The following is a 19,924-nucleotide window of genomic DNA, read 5'->3' as shown; positions in this document are numbered from 1 at the left end:
GTTGGCTACTCTTTTCTCCTTGAATTCATTATTTGAGTGTTTTTTTTGTTTTGTTTTAACTGCCTTTATTTTACATGGCTTCATTTACTGACCCTGTACCCAAATGCTATAGGTACACCTTTTCTAAAAACTGAGGTTTTCACTTTTGGGTAGAGGACATAGATACTGAGCAAGTCTCTACTTACAGTAAGGAAGTAAATAGACTACATATTTGCAGACTGCTCTGGAATATCCCAAATTTGGGGTGCTTTTATTTAGCTGGAGGAAAGTCTAGTTGTTTATAATCTAAAATCTGTAAGAATTTGGAGTAATTTTATGAAATAACATGATAAGCTTCATAGGAGTTTTGTCTTTTATCTACTTGGATTTTTGCTGCCCTAGGTTCTATTAAAGGCTTTCATAGCGAATCTGAAGTCAAGCTCCCCGACCATTCGACGGACAGCAGCTGGCTCAGCAGTGAGCATCTGCCAGCACTCAAGAAGGACACAGTATTTTTACAGCTGGCTACTAAATGTGCTTTTAGGTAAGGTGTAACTATATTAGTGATTTTCTCCCACAGTGTGCTGGAGTCTGTAGCATTTACCTGAGATAGGTCTTTTATATTCTCTAAAATCCGGCAATCCCTTAGCTCCCAGCCCAGGCCCTTTGCCACTGGCTCACTAATGAATGGGAAGTGTGTCAAGGCTGCCATGAGCCCATGTTGGATCTTTGTGATGACAAGGAAAAGGCCCCTTTTCTGTGCTGGAGTGTAGGTGCTGCTGTCCCCAAGGACAGCTAGCAGGGTGACACGTGTCAGGCAGTGTGCAGCCCCACCCGCCTTCCTCAGCCTGGCCCTTATGCAGCAGACTTCACAGCAGTAAGTGCTGACTCTGAGTGCAATGAAACCCTGGGGCCAGAAGTGGAGCCTGGGGTCTTTGCAGGTTCTCTGCTGATGATTTCTCCTATACTTGGAGTAGTGTATGGAAATCAGCACAAGCAAGTGCTGAGGGCCATATGGGTATTTGATAGGAAAGAACTGCCTGACTTTCGAATGCAGCCCAGCTCACTAATGGGCCTTGCTTGACTAAGGATGCGAAGATTACCCTTTAAAAAAAAAAAAAAAAAAAAAAAAAAGATTTTATTTATTCGTGAGAGACACACAGAGGTAGAGACATAGGCAGAGGGAGAAGCAGCCTCCATGGGGGGAGCTCGATGTAGGGGATTTGATCCCAGGACCCCAGGAACACGACCTGAGCTGAAGGCAGATGTTCAACTACTGAGCCACCCAGGCGTCCCAAAGATTACCCTTTGGATTTTGGCCTAAAGATGGGATACCTGTATGTTTTCCTGCAGTAATATTTGTGCCATCTTTATTCCTTACCACCAAGCTCATAATACAGTTCAACTATGGGTCTCTTCTTTTAAACAAATTAAACGGGATCCCTGGCTAACTCAGCGGTTTAGCGCCTGCCTTCAGCCCAGGGTGTGATCCTGGAGTCCTGGGATCGAATCCCCACATCGGGCTCCCTGCATGGAGCCTGCTTTTCCCTCTGCCTGTCTCTCTGCTTCTCTCTCTCTCTCTCTCTCTCTCTCTGTCTCTCATGAATAAATAAGTAAAACCTTAAAAAAAAAACAGATTAAACCACAAATCCCCAAGTGGACGATGATGTTAAGAGATATTATTGCTCCCTTACAGGTTTGCTGGTCCCTGTTGAGGGTGAACACTCTACCCTCCTGATTCTTGGAGTGCTGCTCACACTGAGGTATCTGGTGCCTTTACTGCAGCAGCAGGTTAAGGACACGAGCCTGAAAGGCAGCTTTGGAGTGACACGGAAAGAACTGGAAGTCTCTCCCTCAACAGAGCAACTCATCCAGGTAGGAGCCACATGGTTTATTCTAGTGCCTTATATGTAAATGATGGACATTCGAAGAAATAAAAAAAATTGGAAGAGAAATGGTAGAACCGAGATTTAAGAGCTTGGTCTTTGCCCATGGACCACCTGGGTCAGATCTTGGGTCCTGACCTCTGGATGGCAGTGACATCAGAGTACAATGAAGGTAATCTCTTGTAAGATTACCAAGAGGGGCACCTGGGTGGCTCAGTTAGTTAAGTGTCTGCGTTTGGCTTATGTCATTATCCCAAGGTATTGGGATCAAGTCCTGCATTGGGCTCCATGCATGGAGCCTGCTTCTCTCTCTTATTATGCCTGCCACTCCCCCTGCTTGTGTGTGCTCATGCGCACGCGCGCGCTCTCTCTCTCTCTTAAATGAATAAATAAAATCTTTAAAAAAATAAAATTTACCAAGAATATTATGTAAGCCTCTTAGGCTACAGCCTGGCACAGAAAATGAATGCTGTTTTCTTGTTTGTAAAAACCAGGACTCATGAAATGTGTTCATTCATTTAGTATTTACTGAGTGCCCACTGTGCTTGGGGGACACATTGGTGAGCATTTTGGGTGTGATGTCTGCCCCTGGAACCTGTGGTCTGGTGCACTACGTATACACCCAAGGAGTTAGGGACAGGGTCCATTGGAGTATAGGAACAATATGTTAAAACTTCCCTTTCCAATATAGAGAAACCCTGTATGCATTCTAATACAATGTGATCTGCATCAGACTTCAGTAATTGATTTCATTTCTTTGCAGCTTGCTCATCCAGGTTATTTTGTTAACCTTGAAACAGTACAGCTGCATTTTAAGCAATTGGATTTTGTGAATTTGGCTTAAAATGTTAGGGTTTTTACCATATTTAATATACTGGATGCTACTGCAGCCCTCACCCTTTCTGTAAGTCAGATGGTCACACGGCACATGTAGGACTCGAGACACAATCTGGGGTCCTGAGAGGGCTGCCTTGACTCTGTTTTCTGCTTTTGGGATATTGTCGACATTGTAGTTTGTAGGTATTTGGGTCAAATGGACTTGGAGTTGTGTCTGTTGCCTAAATTTTGTAGGTGCAAAATTATAAGTGGCTTAAAATAATTCTTATATAGAAGTCATGAATTTAAAATGATTTAATGATTTTTTTTAAAGATTTTATTAATTTATTCATGAGAGACACAGAGAGAGAGGCAGAGACACAGGCAGAGGGAGAAGCAGGCTCTATGCAGGAAGCTTGACATGGGACTGGATCCCAGGTCTCCAGGATCACACCCTGGGCTGAAGGTGGTGCTAAACTGCTGAGCCACCTGGGCTGCCCAATGATTTAATGATTTAAACATTGAGTCAGGTAGTATCTGTAAAGTGCGTAGAATCCTTCCTGGTGTGTGGTGAAGCCCTGGGAGTGCTGGTGGATTGCAGGTAACCGAGCAGGGGTGGGGCTGACTGTTCTGCTCCACCCAGCTGCCCTTCACAGGATACAAGCAATGACATTCCCATGAGATATGGCACTTAATTATATTGCCCTCACAAAAAACCATTATTGAATGTTTTCTTTAGTAAAACAGGTGTTCTAGTGGTAATAATATATTTTTAAAATAGGTTATTTCATCTTTACCTTGTTGTTTGTTTTATTACCATGGAGATTTCCAGACATATAAAAATAGACAGAATAGCATTGTGAACTGCCTTCAGTCATTATCACTGGTGTTAATAATTGTCAACTCAAGGGCCAGTTATGTAACTGTTCACTTATAATCCCACTTCGTTCTCTTTTTGTGTTATTTTGAAGCAAATCCCAATCATTATATTAACTTATTTGTAAGTATTCTGGTATATATCTCTATAGGTGAGAACTCTTTGTTTTTAAAACTTAATGACAGTGCCACTGTCACACCTAAAAAAAAGAAACATTTCCTTAACATCAAATAAATACCTGCTCATTCTCTGTCAGGTGTTTCCTCGATTCTTTTGGACTCAGTATACAAATAAGATTGGTTGATTAGAACTGTGAATCTCTTTGATCTGAGAGCCCCTTCCATCCCTGTTTCCCTTAGAGTTCATTTGTTGGCAAAAATGTCCTGTGAAACTCCTGGCAGTCTGATGTATTACTTGCCATCTCATTATGTAAATTAACATGTTTCTTGTCTCTGTATTTCCTATAAATTGGTAACAAGATAGTCTTGTCAGATTTAGTGTACATTTTATAATGTACTTGATATCTGAGTTCTGTAGTGCTTATATAATCTTTTAAAAAAAGATTGTATTTATTTGTTAGAGAGCGTGCAAGTGATAGAGTGGGGGGTGGGAGCAGAAGGATAGGGAGAGGCAAGCTCCCCACCGAGCAGGGAGCCTGATGTGGGGTTTGATCCCAGGACTCTGGGATCATGACCCAAGCTGAAGGCAGATGCCTAACCAACTGAGCAACCCAAGTGCCACTGAAAATTTTTTTTTTAATGATTTTCTTTATTTATGAGAGACATAGAGAGAGAGAGAGAGGCAGAGACACAGGCAGAGGGAGAAGTAGGCTCCCTGCAAGGAGCCCAATGTGGGACTCGATCCCGGGTCTCCAGGATCACACTCCGGGCTGAAGGTGGCACTAAACTGCTGGGCCACCGGGGCTGCCCATCACTGTAATATTTTAAAATAAATACATAAGTATTGGGATTGTATGCTCAGAATTTTCTTCTGATGTTTAAAAAAAAAAAAGGCTGCTTAGTCCAGAGATTTTGGAGACCATTGGTCTCCCAGGAGAAGCAAGCAAGTAGTCACTAAATTGACGTGGTAAGGTGGTGGGTGCAGGGTGCTGTAAGAGCACAAGGTGGGGAGGCCCCTGCATGACCAGGGTCAGGGAAGTGTACTGTAGAAGCTCAGTTATGAGCTGATGCTGATTGGTGAATGGGACTTGACCAGACACAGGGAGTTGGAAGAAGTTTTATAGACAGAGACTACTTTGTCAAGTCTGAGGGTGCATGCAGCATGTGAGTACATGTGCACAGACAGGCACTAGTATAGGTCCTGTGAAGGTCTCAGGGCTTCTTGTAGATTAACAGAGGTGATGGTTAAAGATCTAGAGAGGGTCGCGGCATCCTTTATCTGTAGTGAGCCAACTATTGAGCTGTCCCAGTGCAGCAGGAAAGCAGCCACAGATGATACAAAGATGTGGCTGTGTTCCAGGAAAACAGAAACAGGTGTTGGACCAGATTTGGCCTATGGACGGTGGTTTGCAGATCTGGAGCTCCTGTGGTTATAGGAGCCACCCTCAGAAAAATGAGGCATAAATGGTAAAAGAAGCTGCCTAGAGACTTTATTTTATACCCTTCTATACTGTTGTTTGTTTTAACATGTATTACTTTTATGATATTAAAGGTAGGCCTGCCTAACTTTAATACAGGGTGCCAGTTAGAAATGCAGAGAAATCATGAGTAATTTGGGGGTGCAAGTAAGCCTGAAATTGCACAGGACATAGTTATGCACAAAATTATTTGTCTATCTGAAATTCAAATCAAACTAGATGCTTAATTAGTATTTTATTGGGCAACACTAATGAAATGGAAAAGGAGGTGCCCAGCTGGCTCAGTTTGAAGAGCCTGTGACTCTTGATCTTGGAGTTGTGAGTTTGAACCCTACACTGAGTGTAGAGATTACTAAAAAAATAAAATAAGATGCACCTGGGTGGCTCAGTTGGTGAAGTGTCTGCCTTTGGCTTGGGCCATGATCCTGGGGTCCTGGGTTCGAGCTCTGATTCAGGCTTCCTACTCAGCAAAGAGTCTGCTTCCTCCTCTGCCCACTCTTGTCCTATGTGCTCTCCCTCTCCCTTAAATAAGTAAATAAAGTATTTTTTAAAAAACAATTAAATAAAAAAAAAGAAAAAGTGCGTTCAGCATGTTCATATAATATAGTATTAAAAGCACTAGTAAAATTTGACGTAATACCTTTAATATGTTGGGAAACTTTCTGTGGTGCTCAGGGAAGTGTTTCTTGGATTTTGTGGAGGAGACCAGCTATACTTACCACATTCGTGATCTTTATTTTCTGTTTTCTCGTCACCAGTTAGGCAGACAGAGGTCTGCATTAGCATGCTGCCTCACATGAAGTGCTCTTCTTATTTATAAGGAATTAATCTCACAGTGGACAAAGTCACAGGAGTTTAGAAAATAACATGGAAGCTATGCCCACATAGGGAGACATGATGGAGAAATTTCTAGGGCAGAAATTGAGGCACAAATTGGGCTAACGTAAGACTTAGAAACAAAAACAGGAAAGCCTAGGACACATTTTAAAAACCATGGGGATAACACTTGTACCTCTGTTTGCAGGTTTATGAACTGACCTTGCATTATACTCAGCACCAAGACCACAACGCTGTGACTGGAGCGCTGGAGCTCCTGCAGCAGCTGTTCCGCACGCCCCCGCCCGAGCTCCTGCAGGCTCTGAGCACACCCGGTGGCGGGCTGCTCAATGCCACGCAGCAGCAGCCTGGGTGCCGGAGCCGCAGCAGCAGCATCGTGGAGCTCCTAGGTATGTTCCCTGCTGGGTGAACTCAGGGCCAGCACGGTGCCATGCAGGGCGAAGTTCACCTCCTCAGAAACCTAGTCTGTAGATGGGAGGACGCAAGTGTGCAAGGTTAGGTGGCAGAATGAAGCCTGCCTCAGAAGCTGGCTTCTCTACTCTTGCTTGGCTGCCTCCACGGGGCATCTCATCCACGGTGAAACAAAAACTTTAGTACTTGCACTTGGCTAGAGATGGGGCCTTCGAGTCCTTGTGGGGATTTTAGAGTACCTTCCTGCCCTTGAGGTCCTTTTTTTGCTGTCCTCACTGCCTCTAGGATACCCCTCTACCCCGCTGTTGCTCTTTATGCTTTTGGGGGCTGGGCCCTCATCCTTCCACGGGGCCCTGCCCTACAGAGTGACCGCTGGTGTTCCTCCAGCCCCTTGAGAGCTGGAGTAGATGGGATCCCTGAAGCACGGCCTCTAGAACTGGATCTGGCACAGAACAGGTTTCTGTGGCCTTGGCGGACTCCAGACTTCACCTGGGCCCAGTGGCGTGTGGTTGATTTAGCACAACGCACCCACTGCATGGCCTTTACTCAACAGTGTTGACAACCTAGAGGGTTTGACTGAAGACATAATTGCTGCCTGTCTGAACATAAATGTTTCTCTGAACCACAGACAGAAAGTGAGAATATGCCTGTCCACAGTTCTGTGTACTCCAGAATCCTTTTCTCCTTGGAACACATACTGTACAAATACTTGGTTGGAAATACTAATGACTAATAATTGTTTGTAGTGAAAATTTATATTTGATTAGTAGTTGACCAAGCAATCTGAGATTTCTAATGTTTTTAATTTGAATTTTTCAATGCAGTTTATTTGTACTTCTTTGACATTTTAGGTCCTATCTCTAGAACTGTGCATTTGAATGTTGGTGTAATTTTCGTATGTCAGGACTCAGGTGTTGCAGGTGTTTATGTACCATCTGTGGAAATATGTTCACACATTCTGTGTTTTGTTTTATTTTATTTTATTTTATTTTATTTTATTTTATTTTATTTTATTTTATTTATTTTATTTATTTTATTTTATTTATTTTTTACTTATTTTTTTTTACATTCTGTGTTTTAAAGTTGAATCATGCTTTTTGAAGATTTTCAAATGCCTTCTGGATTTTAGCAGCTTATTACCTTACTTTCATCTGTCATTTTCTGTGATTTACAGCTGGAGGGGGTTCTTCATGCAGCCCTGTCCTTTCAAGAAAACAAAAAGGTGATTATTTCAGAAATCAGACTCTCATATTGAGTCTCACAGACTTTTCTGTATTTCTATAATGCTGTCAACTGTTCCCATACCTCTTCTCAACAGAACGATTGTATATATAAACATTGCTGGAAAATGGGCCTGAATGGTTCTGTAGGGTAGCTCTTGAAAATTGTATATAAAAATCACTTTGTCATAAATTTCTAATGCTTTAGGTCAGGGGTCGGCAAACTTTTTCTGTAAAGGGCCTGTTTAGCCTTGTGGACTTTCCTGCCTCTTAACTATTTGGCTTTCTTGTGGTGCAAGGCAGCCATGGGTGATGCTCAGCTAATGGCTGTTCCTTCCTGTGAAACTTGGTTTACTGAAATAGGCCTGCTGTAGTTCGCCTGCTCCTACTTTAGAGACTGTTACATTTTATAAAGGTAATTTACCTTTTCTCTGAATTTTGTGTATCATTGGTCAAGAATGATGTTTAGTTAATTATTTGGTTAATTTGGGCTGATGATAATTTTTCAGCCATATTTAGCTTTGTACATGCCAGAATGTTCTGATACAGTCCATTAATTTTTATTAAAGTGTTTCTGATCTATAATCTGATAGTTTTGGTACACATGAGCACTTTACAGCACCAATTATTTTTTTTTCCAGTCTGGGATCCATAGGAAAGAATTGCTGCCATTTTCTGTTTGAAATTTTAAAAGACAAATCTTTTTAAGAATTTATTGAGGTATCATTGATACACAACATACAAGTCGTTTTTTGTGTCATGACTGTGAACCCAATGCCTAGTATTATTTACAGTATTGAATGGGACCTTAACAGGAATAATATTCTAGCCTTGACTAGGGTTAACATTTCCTAGAACCTAGAATCCATCGTTTTTTGGTCCTCATAATGCACTACACTTAAGTGTGAAATTTTGGTGAAACACAGGGTGTTTGAAGGCTACCGGCTTCCAGAAAAAGTCAGCCTCTCTGTTCCTGGAGCTGGAAGGGACCATTCAGGCAGGTGACTGAGGTGCTCTGCACTTGCCTGTCTGGGCGGTCCACCATTGAGATGAGCTATTCCTTCTGGATAGGAAGTTGATAGATCCTCTATCTTTTTTGTGTTTCTAGGGTTTTGTTTTCTTTTTTCATTGAGAGCTGTGGCTTTTAAGCTTTTATTTGTTATAATTGCAAAATCCTTTTTTTGTTGTTCACTTAAGATCTGCAAATCTGTAAGAAATAAAAGCAAACTTGATGCTAGATGAGTGCAGGGGGTAGTGTGGCAGCCTGGTGGCCCTTCTGGCTGCAGCCTGGACCTTGCACCCCTTTGAGGAGGGCTCCTTGGGACAGATTCCAAGCACAGAGACTGCTCTCACTAACCTACCATGTGCATGGTAGAATTTTACTTGGTTTCTCAAGGTAAACCACTTGTTCTGTAATGAAGGATCCTATTACTTATATAAGCCAAGTTGCTCTGTTAATTTCATCTAGATTTTGGGTTTCCTTTGCTTTTTCTTTGCCTTTTTTTCCCTCTTTAATGCCATCAGTGTAGATTTCTAGACATATCATACCTATGACCTATTCCTTGAAAAGTAGTGAAGTTAGAAATTGGAAATTGCCAATAATTATTATCTAGGATGTCATTTAGTGACTTAATGTGTAATGTAACCATAATGACTTAATTAGTCCAATTAAATCATACTAAGACTCCTTTTTTCTTATCAGTATAATATAAATTGATATAACTTGGAAATGAAGAACTGTAAAGAAGTTGTATTTTTACAGCTTTGCAAAAGATGAACTATTATCCCATCCTTCTAGATCCTATGATCCTCATGTTCTGATTATCAGCCATAGAATCTGGCAACGTAAAGAACAGAGTAGAAGTGACCTTTAGGGTGACAGTTTTATGTATGAACTCTTTGTGTTTTTAAGTTTTTATTTTGATTGCAGTTGGCTAGCACACAGCGTTACATTAGTTTCATTAGTTTCAGGTGCACAGTAGCTATGTCTACCCTCTGATTGCCATTGAAGATACTATGTGAATATCCTAAGGGCTAATAGAATTGGACTCAGCCATAGCTTATAGTCTTTTAAGATTAAATAGTAATATAAATTATTCAACATTAATACAGGTCTAAGTCAGTAAATAGTTATTAAAATACTTAGTGTTATAGTTTGAGAATCATTGCTTTTAACTTTGTGCCATATAGGTTTTTTTATTTTAATAACATTTAAATATAATATCCTGGCATTCTTTGTGTTTAGCACACTAGAGGCATAAAAACATATATACCATATGAGAGTGAACTAAATATGCTTATGATTTTCCACTTAGAACATGCATCTATTTGATTTTCAAAGCCCTTCCTGTAGCAAGCTTAAGGACTCTTGCTACGTCATTTCCCCTTAGGGAAAGTGCTCTTCGGAGAAGCGGCAGCCTTGGATGATGACTCCGAGTCCAGGTCGGAGGGCAGCAGCCCCGCCTTCACAGGTAGCTCTTGGGGAGGGGCGGTGGTGCCCTCCTCCTGCCTGGGCTCACTCCCTGCCCCTCCCTTCTGCCCCTCATGAGGGGCTGTGCTCCTCGGGATAGTGGTGGAACCAGCTTGCTCAGATGGTGGCTCATTCACACTTCTTTCAGAACATTTACTTTGAGACGTGTGTGTGTGTGTGTGTGTGTGTGTGTGTGTGTATCCCCGTGTATTGAGTATTTGCAGTTTTCTTGGTTTAGGCTTTTTTAATATTAGGTTTATATTCCCTGAGCGTAAGTCTTCTTGTGTAGTAGGGGATGGTAGGTAAATGTCTCACGAATTTGATGGGTTGTGAGAGAAAATGGGATTAAAAATGGTCTGTGGATAGCTTAACTTGAAAGAAATTTACATCTCCTTACAGATTCTTTATTCACTTTATGAGAGAGGCATTGATAATAATTGAATTAAGTGAGAGTGATTTGGATTGTATAGTCTTATGCAAAAGAATATTTTTAAACAACTGAAAGTAAGATTAAAGTATTTGGGAAGGAAAATAATTCCAGTGGTGATTATTTACTTTTATAAAAAGAAATCAATTTTTTTTAATTACAAAAGTAAAAAAAAAATTCTAAAGCTCAAGTGCTCACTGACCCAGTGGCCTCTTGGAGTGACCACTGCTAACATCTTGTATAGATCTATTTGTAGTGATATTTATGTAGTGTTCGGATTTTTTTAATGAGAATTTAAAAACTAAACTAGGAAAACATGCTGCATATTTGCCCTACAGGAAGGTAGGACTGGCTTAGAAGTCTTGAACAGGGTCTGGGGAGAAGGAAACCCCACGTCCAAGAGATGATGACTTTCTGATGTTTCTGAGCGCTGCTTGCTGAGAGGGCCTGGGCACTTGTGTCTGACCAGGTGGCCTGTGGATTGTGAAAATCTTTCTGTGCTGCTCCAAGCTGAGGCTGGTGTAGTTGTTCAAGGACTTGAAGTGGTAATGTTACTGAGCATACTTCAATTTTTACAGTGAAATACCATTTGAGAATACTCATAGCATTTAGAAAACATCTTATAATCCTTATTTTATGAGTATGACATGGTAATAGAGTAAAAGGTAAGTCAAGAATACAGTAAAAAGCAATTTTAGTATCTTTGAAGGATGCCCTCTTGTCTTTTGAAATTTACTAGTTCATATTTTCACTATGTTTCGTGATTTTTTGCAGTTAAAACATTTGGTACAGTGAATTTTGGGGTGAATGTTTTGTAAACATTGATTCCCTGTTGAACATTTTTCCTGGCCCTTTGAGGAATGAGTACTTCTTTGTCTTCAGCCTCGGTCAAGGGTGAGATTGGTGGTGAGCTGGCTGCCTCTTCCGGGGTCTCTACTCCTGGCTCTGCCAGTTCAGCCACCGACTCCGTGGGGCATGACATCATCACCGAGCAGCCCCGGTCACAGCACACACTGCAGCCAGACTCAGTGGATCTGACCAGCTGTGACCTGGCGAGTGCTGCCACCGATGGGGATGAGGAGGACATCTTGAGCCACAGCTCCAGCCAGATCAGTGCTGTCCCGTCGGACCCAGCCATGGACCTGAACGATGGCACCCAGGCCTCCTCCCCGGTCAGCGACAGCTCCCAGACCACCACTGAAGGGCCGGATTCAGCTGTGACCCCCTCAGACAGTTCTGAAATTGTAAGTCGGTAGGAGGAGTCTTGCCTACAGGCCCAGACTAGACCCTCCTGCTTATTTTCCTCTCCCCATCTAACTTGCTAATAAGAGAGCAGAGGTCACTAGCTCAGGTCATTAATGGGGAGTTCAATCCCATCTTTGAGACCCTCACTAAAGGAAATGGCTAAATGTCATTTGTGTTGACCATGGAGGTCAGAAATTAGGTTAGTTGATGATATGAACTTTGCTAAAATTGGGTGCATTTTAAATTTTTTAAGAACTTACTGGGCACAGATTAAATTGTTATTTTAAAAAATCTGTAAGGAGCTTATCAACAGGTCTGTGGTCTTAATGCACTGTAATTAAAAACATTAATGTGCATTATTTTAACATTTTTTGGCTTTTCAAAACCTTCTGCAACCTATCTTATAGAACATGGGTTTAAGTATTTCTGGTCTCTGAGCTAGTGGACAAGAGGCACTTAAAAGTGATACAGAGTTTAACACACTATTTTTAAAAAACAATTTGTAATATTAAGTGTTCTGCTACTATTTAATAGATTTTATTAAGAACATTTTTTTTTAATGTGGATGAATGCAGAAGGATTGAATGACAAATCATGGGATAAAACACTTGCATGTCCCTACTGAGCAGTTGTAGGGTGTCACATGGATGTGGTTTCTGATGGCCATGTGGGTTTACAGTTCCTTGGGTAGAGAAGTGGGTTCACAGTTGAAGTTTTTAACTAGAAGACAGATAATTGGAACAGTGGGAAAGGATTTTAAGTAAGGAAAGGGTGAACAAGTTCTAGCCAGTATGCAGGGAGAAGAGAAGGTTGGGATAGATAGTGCTGGCTCAGTAGCAGTGTGTTAAGTGTGTCAGGGGAGATTCTGTTGTGTGTTTATTACACCAACTTCCATGGATGATTTCTGGTGGATTTGTTAGAAATAGGAATGAAGGACGATAAGTTCTGAAAACTTTCAGTCTTTGAAAATCACCCTGTTATTCACTGGGTAACAGTGCTGGGAGTGGGGCCTCTGCAGGTCTCTCAGGCCCATAGAGAGAACGAGCATCTTCCCTTGATAATTCCCACATTGGTGAAGTTCTGGTGTATGAGGTGCTTCCATGTCTGTTATATAATCATTAATATTTTTCCTGAACAAGTATATTGAGTGCCTATTAAGTTCCAAGGGTTGTTCACAAGCTTCAGATGAAGTAGAGGGCACACATGCAAAACTGCTCACATGAAGCTGATGTTCTAGGGTAGGAGTCAAGACACTTCTTCCACATTGGACCAGGCAGCAAAGATCTTTGGTTTTCTGAGCCATACATACTCTGTCGTGTGCTCCTCTCTGCCATTGTGGTGTCAAAGTGGCTATCAACTATATGTAAACAAGTTAGTATTCCAATAAAACTTTATTTACAGAAATAGATGGGCCAGGTTTGGTCATTAGGCCATGGGTGTGCATGTGTGTAGGCGGCAGATAATGAGCTAATAATCATTCACTAAACAAATATGTAGTCAGATGGTGATGAATGCCATAGAGAAAAAGAAACAAAGTGAAGGGGATAGGGAATATCCTCATGAGACAGCCCAGTACGGTGGCCAAGGGGCTGCTGCTGGGAACCACCAGGATGAGAATTTTGGCTCTGCCATTTCCTAGTTGTGTATCTAGGAGTGCTTGTGTCCCTTCTTGCCTCAGTTTTCTTATCCATATATTGAGGGTGACAGTACTTAATGCTGTTAAGATGTACAAAGATTAAGGGAAGTGATGCATTGTAGTAAAATACTCAAAAAGTATTGTTTTTTATTGTAAAATTGCTCATTTTAATCTTTTTTTTTTTTTTTAAACCGAGGTAAGGATTTTTTGATAAACTAATTGGGAGAGTGGAAGAAATCATTTCTTTCTTGGTTGATTTTGAACATGTAGCTTGGTGTATTTTATTCTAAGGATTTTGGACTGACTTCTTAATGATACAGAATTTATTTCAGTAATTAGTAAGATATAGAGTTTTTATCATTCAGTTTTCCAAGTAAATTACCTGGGATTTCAAGTGAATGTGAAAAATCTTGCAATATGGAATCATAATCCAAGCTTAAGGCTAAATCTATGGCATATTGTATGTCGATTTGTCCTAGCAGTTTAGAAGCTAACCTGACGTGCTAGGTGTTTGTCTAAAAAATGTTCCTCATTGTTGACTTACTGTAAAACTTGTTTATGAAGATAAAAATTTTTGTTTAGAGGTTTTTTTTTTAATATCACGAGAAATTTTCTGATTGGAATTTCTTTGGCATGTTTATAGTTGTAAAGCTCTTTATAATGTAGTAGCAGTGTGTGATCAGTGAAGCTTGATCACTGATACGCATGCCTATTGTGCGTTTCAGGAAATGACCTTTGTGTGAGTGCACAAGATGTGGTCCGTGTGGTTTCTGGCTTTACCTTTCCATGTGGGAGAGTCTGTCCCTCGGTGGTGTCCCTTCAGAACCCTCACCGGCCCCTCTCGAACCGTGCAGGTGTTAGATGGTGCTGACAGCCAGTATTCGGGGATGCAGATTGGACAGCCACAGGACGAGGATGAGGAAACCGCAGGCATTCTTCCAGATGAAGATGCAGATGCTTTCAGAACCTCTTCAGTTGGTATGTGGACGTCAGCAGTGCACTGTGGAATGGTCTGGTTTCAACCTGACATCTGTTTTACCTTAGCTTCCAGGAAGAGATCTTTAGATAGCTTTGTTTTCTGAGCTGTAAATAGCAAATGCAGAAGGTTAGTTGAGGAATGATTGTCCTTGGTTTTGTTCTAAATCCTGAACTTTCATGTGGACTTTGTGTAAATATGCATATTGATTTCTTGAACTAGAAACTTGTCACTCAATCTTGATTTCTCTGATTTTGAAGCCCTTCAGCAAGCACATTTATTGAAAAGCATGGGCCACAGCAGGCAGCCCTCTGACAGCAGTATAGACAAGTTTGTCTCCAGAGATGAAGCTACCGAAACAGGAGATCAAGAAAACAAGGTGAGATATTTGGGCATGAGACCACTTGGCATTCTGAGCTCTTGTGAGAGTTTAAAATCACTCTGGCTCCTGTCTGCTGTGCTCCTCGCTTTCCCATCTCTGAGCTTCTACTCCGCTATTCCCCCTAAATATCAACCCCTTCCTGGGTGTGCTCTTCTTTTCTGCCCCTCCTGGTACTACCCAGATCCTTGAGAACTACCTGGAGTTCTGCCTCCTTGAGAGTCCTTCTCAGACAAATCTGTCTTGTACTGATTCCTGTCTCCCCTGATTTTTTGGGCCATTCATTTGATGGTCGTGCATAGTCTTGGAGCATTTCTTGTTTTTATTCATTGAATTATTCATTTGATTGTTTATAGTTTTAAAATACATAAAATATAAAATTTATGATTGTAACCATGTGAAGTGTACAGCTCCATGGCATAAGTGCATTCACATTGTGCAGCTATCACCACCCTCCATCTCCAGAGCTCTTCATCTCCCCAGATTGAAGCTCTGTCCCCATTAACCACAAACTTCCCATCTTTCCTCCTCCTGGCCCCTGGCTCCCACCATCTGCGTTGTGTCTATATGTGACTATTCGAGGGGAAGCTCAGCTAAGTGGAACCAGGCAGTCTTTGTTCTTTTGTGACCGGCTTGTTTCACTTGGTCAATGTTCTCAGTGTTCATCCATGTTGTAAGAAGTGTCTTCCTCCATAAGACTGAGTAATACCTCACTGTGTGGATGGACCACATATTGTTTTTCTGTTCATCTGTTGATAGGCACTTGGGTTGCTTCTGTCTTTTGGCTGTTATGAGTGATGCTGCTAGGAACCTGGCATGTAGGCATCTTTTGGATATACACCCAGAAGTGGGATTGCAGAGTCATAGGGTAGTTCTAGTTTTAGTTTTTTTCGAGATCCGTGCACACTGCTTTCCCTGATAGCTGCACCGGTTTGCATCCCACCAGCAACATGTTGGGTTCCAGTTTTCCCCATGTCCTCGCCCAAGGCTTGTCATTTTCTGGCCTTTTTTTTTTTTTTAGTAGCCATCCTACTGGGAGTGAGGTTGTAGATCATTGTGATTTTGACTTGCATTCCCTAATGATGAGTGATGGAGGAACATCTCTTCCTGTGTTTACTGGCCATTTGTATGTTGTCTTTGGAGAAATGTTTGTTCAAGCCCTTCACTCGGTTTTTAATCAGGTTTGGGAATTTTTTGTTGTTGTTGAGTTATCCATTGAATTGTCTATAAAATCTCTCTCTATTGCTTACTGCCTATAAGTGTCTTGTCTTCTCAGTTCTAAATTCCCCGAGGGTGAGAAATTGTCCATAGTCCCTCTGTAGCTGCCCAGTCTCTGCACTTCCTTCCAAGTCCTGCTCAGGCACAGATATGTCTGTGCCATTTCTGCTTTGGGCATTCCCAGGGCTCTTGCCTGTGGCTGAGTGCTTCCCCTTGTGTAGATGGTGGTTCGTGCTGTCCTTTCCCAGCAGCCTCTCCTGAGTGCTGGTGCCCCCCCCACACACACATGCATTGGACTTCTCCCCGCCACAGTCTCCGTGACCCTACAGTGTAGCTGCCTCTGACCACTCTGGATCTGTTCCAGCATGGTCTAAGGCCAGGCTTTCGTGGGACAGAGATAGGTATCTCTGTCCCCAGCACCTGGCATAGTTGCTGCTCTGGACCTATTTTTTGAACACACTAACGAGTGACTATAGTGGTTCCTTGATCATAAGACAAACGATCATAAGAAAGTGTCCATTTCTTTGTTGTAGCCTTGCCGGATCAAAGGTGACATAGGACAGTCTACCGATGATGATTCTGTTCCTCTTGTCCATTGTGTCCGCCTCCTGTGTGCGTCATTTTTGCTGACTGGGGAGAAAAATGGTATGTATAGCAGAGCAAGTACAGAGCTGAGGGAAGTGCCTAGGTCTCAAGGTCAACTTGGTGACTGGTGCCTCATCACCGCAGCAGAGGGAGGGAGTAGAGTCTGGGGTGAGCGGTGGTCCTTTTCACTGATGGGAGAAGGAGGGAGTGATGAGGGAGCTGGGTTCCTGGGTCTTGTTTTGTTTATGTGGAAACTAGATGTCTGTCACTTTGAAGGTCACTTTGCTGCCTTCCTTGCAGTTTTGGTTCCAGACAGGGACGTGCGGGTCAGTGTGAAGGCACTGGCACTCAGCTGTGTTGGAGCTGCTGTGGCCCTTCATCCTGAATCTTTCTTCAGCAAACTTTATAAAGTACCTCTTGACACCATGGAATACCCTGGTATGTTACAAGTTCACAGCCTATTCCTCATGTTTAACCATTGCTTTGAAAACTATTTCAGATCATCTTGGCTATTTTAGTTTAGAGTAATATTTTTTGAGTTAATTTGTGGCATTTTTGAACTGTGTTGTAGCTGTATATAAAGCACATAAATCGTAATGTTTTTTGTTTTTTGGACTCCCTGTAGATGCAATGTTTAGTTTAAACACACATGATGAAACAATAGAAATGTGGGAACATAAGAGCCAGTTTACATACATATTGGATTTATACCAAAAGCACAAATTGTGTATAATCAAAATTGCTTTGGGTCACACTCAGCCAGGCCAGATGTTCACACTCAGAGACAAGTGCGACCCGAGACCAGCAGAGCACCAGCAGATCCAGGCTCCTGTAGCACACGTTCTGGGACATTCTCTCATGTTGGAGTAAATGGGGGAGGAACCCCACTTCTAAAATTACCCTCCCGAGTTCTCCCCCTTTCTTTGGGCGAGGGGACACACTTGTGCTTTTGAATTCATATTAGGTAAGTGTGGACTAGTTTGAGTTTCTCTAATCTTTTTTTTTTTTTTTTAAGTGAAATCTTGGAATTTTGATTATTGGCTGGCAGCCTGGAATTATAATCCAGAACATCTATTGTGTTGAAGTGATGTCAAGGCTATGATGAATCTAGAATCTTTAAACCCCATGATATTTTTTTACCAAATCTATATTCTAGATTTGGAATCCTCCCTCACCTTTTTTTTTTTTTTTTTTTCCTTTCCTGAGAATTAAACTTTTCTTCTGAGTTAGAAAATGGATGGTAGGGGCTTGTACAGTGGCTGGGCAATTTATCTCTACAGAGGAGCAGTATGTGTCAGACATCCTGAACTACATCGACCATGGAGACCCCCAAGTCAGAGGAGCCACAGCCGTTCTCTGCGGAACCCTCATCTCCTCTATCCTCAGCAGATCCCGCTTCCAGGTGGGAGATTGGATGGGCACCGTCAGGACCCTGACAGGTAATGGCAGAACTTGCAGTGTATTTCCTAGGTAGAACTCTGTAGTTCAAGTTTGCATAAAGGCGCTGTTTGCTCTTCTGGTTAGGAAGTACATTTTCTCTGGCGGACTGTGTTCCTTTGCTGCAGAAAACTTTGAAGGATGAATCTTCTGTTACTTGCAAGTTGGCTTGTACAGCTGTGAGGGTAAGTATAATCTTTTGTGAAAATCAATTCTTTGATTAGTGGAAATTTTACCTTTGTTACCATTAAAATTGGGTTTAATGCTAAATATTCGTAGACCTTCTAAAGCTGTGAACAACAGTAAACAGTTGGATGTGTCCACGACTCTGTTGCAGAAAGCATTACCAAGAAAGGTTTATTTAATAGAGTGTAGCATAAGTTTTAATACTCAGGGTATTTGTTTGAAATGCTCCTTTCCTAAAGGATCTTGCTTTACACCTTGCTAACATGAAGCATAAAACCTGTTGAATTAGACACCACTGGTGCTCCCAGGCCCATAGAGTGCTGAGTTAATGAGAGCTGTGAGGTTATTTAGTGACCTCTGTGTGAGGTCTGTGCAGCGCCTCCAGCCTTGACACAGCAGTGTGGCGAATCTTTGTAGATCAGATGTTCTGTAAATCACTACTGGCCAATCAAAAACAGTAAAGATTAACCAGTAAAAATCAAAGCAAAAACCTAATAGTTGTCAAATTAATTAGGATACCTTCCCTTTGGGATCCCTGGGTGGCGCAGCGGTTTGGTGCCTGCCTTTGGCCCAGGGCGCGATCCTGGAGACCCGGGATCGAATCCCACATCGGGCATGGAACCTGCTTCTGCCTCTGTCTCTGCCTCTTTCTCTCTATCTCTGTGACTATCATAAAAAAAAATAAAAATAAAATAAAAAACAAAGGATACCTTCCCTTTTCACAATTTCATGGCCAGAATTGTTCCTTAGTTCCAAATGTTTGCCAGGTTTCAGGTGGTCCGTCCCTCTGGGAGCAGAGGAAAGTATGCCAACAGCATGGCAGGTTGCTGACCTGGAGTCAGCTTGCACACGCTGTGTGCAAGTGCCTGCATGTGCACAGAGGGGCAGGAAGGGTGCAGCCACGGGAGCTGTGCCATCACAGTGGGCTGAAGAGTACACGGCCACTTAGCAAAGGACAGGGGTCCCGAGTTGGCCCTGGGTCTGAGACTTGTTTCAGAATGGAGTGGTTTACCACTGATACATGGTCGTGAAATTGGTGTCTGGGAGTAGAGGCCATGACCAAGACAGAAATGGGAGGAAGAAGGGAAGAAAGAAACAAGGTGATATGAAGAGGACACGTTTAGTTTTAAACTTGAGTTAATGACATTTCTGAGAGGAAAAGTGCAACATCCCGGCTGCAGTTAGAAGAGGAAGAATCGGGTATGGAGGCGTGATGTCGTAACTGTGAGGCAGCAGTGACGGTGTAGGGTTGACCCTGATGCCGTTCCTTGGTGGTCTTGTCTTCCAGCACTGTGTCATGAGTCTCTGCAGCAGTAGCTATAGTGAATTGGGATTACAGCTGATCACCAACGTGCTGACCCTAAAGGATAGTTCCTACTGGTTGGTGAGGACGGAGCTCTTGGAAACTCTTGCAGAGATTGACTTTCGGTAAGTGAATCAGGTTCATGAGGTTAGGAAACCAAAGCTGTTTGGGAGTTTGAACTAGGAATATTGAAAGGGCCGGGACAGTTGCTTCACATACTAATTCATGATGGTTGTCAAGTAAGCTGTGAGTCGGGAGTGTGGGTGGTGTGGAGAGCTGACGCTTTCTCAGCTTGCTCTGTGCTTGGGATCTTAAAACACAGGTAGAGTAGTAGGTCTCTCTCGTGGTTTTAGTCATCTGAAGGTTCTGGATGGCGAGAACAAGCACGTTCAAACTTACATCACTTCTGCTTGTAAGTGAAGGGGAACTTCCTCCTCTT

General features: G+C 42.2%; 1 protein-coding gene across 3 annotated transcripts in view; it reads left to right on the top strand.

Moving 5' to 3' along the window:
• Window positions 1-19,924, top strand: part of HTT (huntingtin) — a 141,045-nt gene that overhangs the window by 33,559 nt on the left and 87,562 nt on the right. For 2 of the 3 annotated variants that reach the window (XM_072803757.1, XM_072803743.1), the window contains exons 7-19: window positions 382-523; window positions 1,676-1,854; window positions 6,180-6,381; window positions 7,578-7,625; window positions 10,014-10,094; window positions 11,403-11,764; window positions 14,256-14,379; window positions 14,638-14,756; window positions 16,508-16,619; window positions 16,860-16,997; window positions 17,840-17,998; window positions 18,084-18,181; window positions 19,471-19,610. In XM_072803757.1, the coding sequence (XP_072659858.1) occupies window positions 382-523; window positions 1,676-1,854; window positions 6,180-6,381; window positions 7,578-7,625; window positions 10,014-10,094; window positions 11,403-11,764; window positions 14,256-14,379; window positions 14,638-14,756; window positions 16,508-16,619; window positions 16,860-16,997; window positions 17,840-17,998; window positions 18,084-18,181; window positions 19,471-19,610 (1,904 nt within the window). The remainder of the gene's footprint in view (window positions 1-381; window positions 524-1,675; window positions 1,855-6,179; window positions 6,382-7,577; window positions 7,626-10,013; window positions 10,095-11,402; window positions 11,765-14,255; window positions 14,380-14,637; window positions 14,757-16,507; window positions 16,620-16,859; window positions 16,998-17,839; window positions 17,999-18,083; window positions 18,182-19,470; window positions 19,611-19,924) is intronic. The other variant, XM_072803748.1, reaches the window with a different exon arrangement.

The sequence above is a fragment of the Canis lupus genome, chromosome 2 (assembly GCF_048164855.1).
Source record: "Canis lupus baileyi chromosome 2, mCanLup2.hap1, whole genome shotgun sequence".
Classification (NCBI taxonomy): domain Eukaryota; kingdom Metazoa; phylum Chordata; class Mammalia; order Carnivora; family Canidae; genus Canis; species Canis lupus.
This window is presented reverse-complemented; position numbering and strand designations above follow the sequence as displayed.